The 5,130-nt window shown below is 37.1% G+C and overlaps 1 protein-coding gene across 1 annotated transcript; it reads right to left on the minus strand.

Annotated features, from left to right (window-relative positions):
* Positions 1 to 1,595: 1,595 nt before the first annotated feature.
* On the minus strand, positions 1,596 to 3,634 carry LOC131695787 (uncharacterized). The gene is made up of 4 exons (XM_058984310.1): positions 3,521 to 3,634; positions 2,792 to 3,471; positions 2,288 to 2,669; positions 1,596 to 1,660 (listed from the first exon to the last, which is right to left on the minus strand). The coding sequence occupies exons 1-4, from the start codon at positions 3,621 to 3,623 to the stop codon at positions 1,596 to 1,598; spliced, it is 1,230 nt and encodes a 409-aa protein (XP_058840293.1). The 5' UTR covers positions 3,624 to 3,634.
* Positions 3,635 to 5,130: the final 1,496 nt, after the last annotated feature.

Here is a 5,130-nt window from a genome sequence, read left to right on the forward strand (position 1 = left end):
TCATTAAGCTATTCTAATCTCCATTGGTTATTTATTCATCACATCCAATTATCTTATCTAGTTGTGTCTAGTCGTTATTCTTCCATTTCCTATTAATTCCATCTAGTTTCGTAATTTCCACTACTTTTCTGCTTTGAAACTTTACGATTCTCTGTTAGATTTCCGAAGGTTTCTCAATAAAGCTTCCAATAAAGGGTTAGGCAAATTCAGTAGTTGACTTGAGTAATTTGAATCGCCAACAAATAATGGTTTATCTATCATGGATGTTTGTTCATTCAACAAATACCTATTCCCTAGAATCAAACTGAACCCTACAAAAAAAAATACCGCCAGTAATTATTCAATTGACATATCCGATATAGCTGTAATATACTTCCACAAAGCATTTAGCTTTCAATTTACGTCTATACATTTGTCGTGAAATCGTAAACAAACAAAATAAAATACAATCAACATGAATTTGAATCAGATTCATCCTCTGATTCAAATTGTGCAAATTTTGGAACAAGCGAAACCCCAGATCTAAAAAATTAGATCTGAAATTGGTATAAAATAGAATTTAGATCTGCACGGTGGGGTTGACAAGATCTAAATTTGTTCCAAATATTTAGATTTATACCAGATTTAGATCAGCGTTGGAGGTGCCCAGGGCATCTCCACCGCTAGATCTAAATTTCAGTTCTACTTTATACCAGATCTAAAAAAAATAGATCTGAGAAAATAGATCAAAAGACAAATTTTTCCACCGCTTGATCCAAATTACTAGATCCAAATTGCTAGATCCAAATTACTAGATCCAAATTGCTAGATCCAAAATCCAACGTTGGTGACAATAATGTTTTAAGATGAGGATTAAAGTATTTGAATGAATCGAACGAAAATATTCAGTGTGATTAAGAAAATCAGCCAGCATTTCAAAGAATAAGAGTAAAGCTGGAAGACAATGTTATTTGTAACGGATTCGAAGGGAATAACATTTGGAGATCAATTGCATATGTATGCCAAAATAGTATGACACAGTGGTGTTAGATGTGGATGCGCACGTACAGAGTACAATTTTAGGTTGTTGGTTTCTTCCTATGGGTGGGTAAACCGATGAGAGGTCGTCTATCTATATAAACCGCGAGATGTAGAGGCTGCTATGTGTAAACATTACGATTGAGTGTTCCATCTACTAAGGTCCCTTGGGTTACAAACACGTACACAACTTAAACTTTACTATGGTATGCAAAAGAGTAGCGTTTTTGCAAAATATCATGGAGCGATGTATAATATTGCGAAATGTCACATGTTTGTAGTATAGAAATGTTGCTATTTCGATGCTTTTTACGTACAATCCTATGGGTTGCTGTTAGAGCATGACAGATTTAAACTAAAACAAGGTTACTTCACATTCATCCAACCATATAGATAATATTTAGATTTATAGCTATACACAAGTTGATTTTTACGTTGTTTATTTTTACAAGGTTTTTTCAAAGTTTATATTTAAGCCAACGGAAAAAATGGTTTGTTTGCGTTTCATATGATTGAAGATACGTATTACGATGTTTACTAACACCCCGTCCGAGTGTGGCGAAAGGAACACCGTATAATTAGAGGTGTAACCGCTTGGTCTGTGGAGAACTTTCCATCACCCGGCCCTGGTATGGCGAATAGCCTGTTGTATAATTGGGTCAATAAATGAAAAAGGTAATTCGACTTTTATTTCATAAACCGATAGAGCTCATCTTTCTAAATATAACAATATATATGTTCAACCTTTAAAATTTCAGAATGATTTTCTAAAAAAATGTGAACACGTCCTCGTTTGACCCTATCGATCTTCCTTGACAGTGAATTAGCCACATGGGTTAGCTTTTTTGACAGTTATCCCAGCAAAAGGATAGGGATCAAGGTAGTTCAATGAAAGTTGTGGTCGTGAAAATTCAATTTCATAAAATAATTTTTATTTATTATCAGCGTATAAAAGAGTGAAAAAAGTTAAATTACTTATCTTCAATGACAGCTGCATCGGAAAAAAACATGGCTTAATGACCTAATTGATATTTGCGTAAAACTCCGTCTATGCAGAATGGCCCAATGTGATCAAGATGGGCATAGACCGCGAAAATATTATAGTCATATTTGTCGCTTTCAAATCAGAATTCGACTGAATTTCCGTGAAAATTCCAAAGATTCTCCATCAGGCTGTTTCGAAGAGCATAGTGTGCTGGCTGATTTTTTATATGAATACGAGCTTCAAGAAGTTCATCGATGGTTACCACTCTTGTTGGTAAAGTCTCACGCGTGAAACCTGCTTGCAAATCATCAGTTGTGAGTAGCGGTTCAAAGTTATCACTTGTCATATGAGACAGCTCTTTTTTGTACTCGATGCGCATGTTATGAAGAATTATACATGTTTTAATAACTTGCATCATCGAGTGCTGATCCCACAATTTGCACGGTTTCACCAATATTTGCCAACAAGCTTGCAAAATACCGAAACTTCGCTCCACGTCTTTGCGTAAAGACTCTTGCTCTTTTGCGAACAACTTCTCTTTTGCAGTTTGTGGCTGCGAAATGGTTTTAACAAAAATTGTCCAGTCAGGATAAATGCCATCCGCCAACAAATACCCCCGATCGTAGCTTCTTCCCTGCATAGTCCAGGCTCCTCCAAGGAAGTTGTGCTAGAAACGAAAATAGAGTAATTTAGATAGCGAAAGCATAGATAGTGAAAATATTCCAAAGTACCATGTGATAGTTATAATTTATTATCAATTGTGAAAGTTATGATTCACGCTATGTTTACCTGTAACACGTTGTTCAAAAGTGGAGATCGATCTAGAATGTTGAGGTCGTTGCAGCTCCCCGGAGTACCGAAAAAGCAATGCCAAATGCGTCCATCTTGCGAAGCGCAAGCCTCTAAAACAACTGTGGCTTTTCTTTCCTTGCCTTGGTATTGTCCTTTAAGAGCTACAGGGCAGTTTTTCCATACCCAATGCATGCAGTCAATGGATGCAATCATTCCTGGGAAACCACGCTCCGCATTTTCGGTCCTCAATTCATCAACATCTTTGGCATTAGGCAGTCGCAGATATGTTTCTTCATAAATATCAATAATCCCATCGCAAAACTTTCGCATCGTTTCAAGCACGGTCGATTCACCGATTCGCACTACCTCATCTAGAGAGTCAGCCGCCGATCCGTAGGCTAACACTCGCAACGCAGCCGAACATTTCTGCAGGGGGCTAAGGCCAATTTTACCAACAGCATCCCGGCGAAGTTTGAAGTAGTCGAATTTTTCATTCAAATTTTCCATTATTTTCAAAAACATTTTCTTAGACATTCTAAATCTTCTAGCAAACGTTTTTTCGTCGAATGTGGAATTTTGAGAAAAATACATTTGATATAGTGAATCGTGTCCGGATTGAAAATTTCTTTCGATGTTTGCTCTTCGTCCTGGACGTGATCCGTGTTTTGGAACCCTTTCTATACGAAATTGATTAATGTTATGACGGTGAATGGTAGAAAAGCATACCTGTGGCTAATTCTAGCAGCAATGAGTCCTCGACTTCAGCTTCATGTAAAAAACCAACAGCTAATGATGTCGATTGAATTAGTTCATCGTACCACGTATCCATCTCGAATAATTGCAGAGCCTAAAAACTGTTCAAATTTATTTAAGTTTTCGTTAAAATCCACTAGCATCCAGGGCTTGGATTGTGAAACAACAAATAAGCGAGCAATGCGATTTAGTTGGCTAGATACTACGCGGGTATCGTGAAAGAATGTGGAGAGTGGCTCTCTTGGCCCATACTCTGGCCGTAGGCCCGTATGTATAGCACATGAAGCGATATAGTACAAGAGTCCGTAATATAAATAATGGTTCACCCTCATCTATCTGAACACTGCAAATATAAATTCGTGAATGTAATGAAATTGATCATGCAATGCATGAGATCATTCGTCGTTTTTTTTTGCAACGAAGGATTTTCGTGCATTGTAAATAGTAGGTTTCGTTCATTTCATGAACAAGAATGGCCGCTTGGTGAACGAAAGCTTTCGTAAATTTTACGTATTTAGTATACACTGCACGAATGTTATCGTTGATAACAACATTATTTTTCGTGAATGAAGCGAAATGTTTCTTTCATTTTAATAAACGGTTGTATATATTACAAACGATTTTGTTGGTCGCTCGAATTCATTTCGTTCATCTTAGAAAAGTTTTCGTATTTAATAGCATATTATTTTGACATTGCTTCGATAGAGAAAAACCTAAATTTATTCATACAAAACCAACGAGCAGTTCCCGATGGCCCAAGTTACATCCGTACTGCTCCGGATTCTGGACCAACTGGAAGCGAAAGAGGCAAAAAAAACTTCCTGAAACCGGCGGATACGGTTACTAAATAGTCAGACCGAGACCGTCGTCATGATCAACAATTATCTGACGGATAGCAACAAGGACTCCATATTCTATCTCTATTGAAACTCCTTTGACGTTGGCGGTTTGACGAATGGTACTCGTAAATTTTATTAAGACTTTTTTCCTTTATGATTCCAATTATGTTAGTCAAAATTTTTTTCATGAGAATAATTTGGCTCTGTTTTACACCATACCTCAAGTCATAAAGCGAGGGCATTACGTCAGGTGCAGTGCTGTAATTTCGGGGAAAATGCAAAAATCTAATGGTAATTTAATGCTAGTTATGCGGGGAAACAATATTTATGAACAACATGAAGCCCGCCTGATTAAGCAGGTTTTCACACGAGGAATACATGCGAACATAATGAACAGAAAACGTGAAGCTCCCATACTCATATTCATTGTTTCACTTTCCAAGCCCCGCTAGCGTCTTGGTAATAGCTGTTTTATAACATAATTTAAATTTATCAACTGCTCTGAGCAATTAAGTAAGTGTGTGCTGCTGCGGTAAGTGTAAGTAAATAAATAAGTACATGTTACTGCGATCATAATTGCATCCCAGTCTTACAAATCCGATTGTTCACGCAAACATACAACGCTATGCTCACCCATACTTGCGGTCAAACAAATGCATGTACGCGTGGATGACCTAACATCTATGCGGTTATTGTAAGAGATCATGTACGGAAATATATAAACGAACAATCACACGTCGCGAC

Source organism: Topomyia yanbarensis, unplaced genomic scaffold (genome assembly GCF_030247195.1).
Source record: "Topomyia yanbarensis strain Yona2022 unplaced genomic scaffold, ASM3024719v1 HiC_scaffold_533, whole genome shotgun sequence".
NCBI lineage: Eukaryota > Metazoa > Arthropoda > Insecta > Diptera > Culicidae > Topomyia > Topomyia yanbarensis.

Bases quoted from the DNA above. Each gene is read 5' to 3' on its own strand.
- LOC131695787 (XM_058984310.1), bottom strand. From the start codon at position 3,623: ATGGATACGTGGTACGATGAACTAATTCAATCGACATCATTAGCTGTT. The intron at 3,472-3,520 runs GTATGCTTTTCT...AATTTCGTATAG, and splicing joins GCTGCTAGAATTAGCCACAG to AAAGGGTTCCAAAACACGGA. The intron at 2,670-2,791 runs GTAAACATAGCG...TTTCGTTTCTAG, and splicing joins TTTTGAACAACGTGTTACAG to CACAACTTCCTTGGAGGAGC.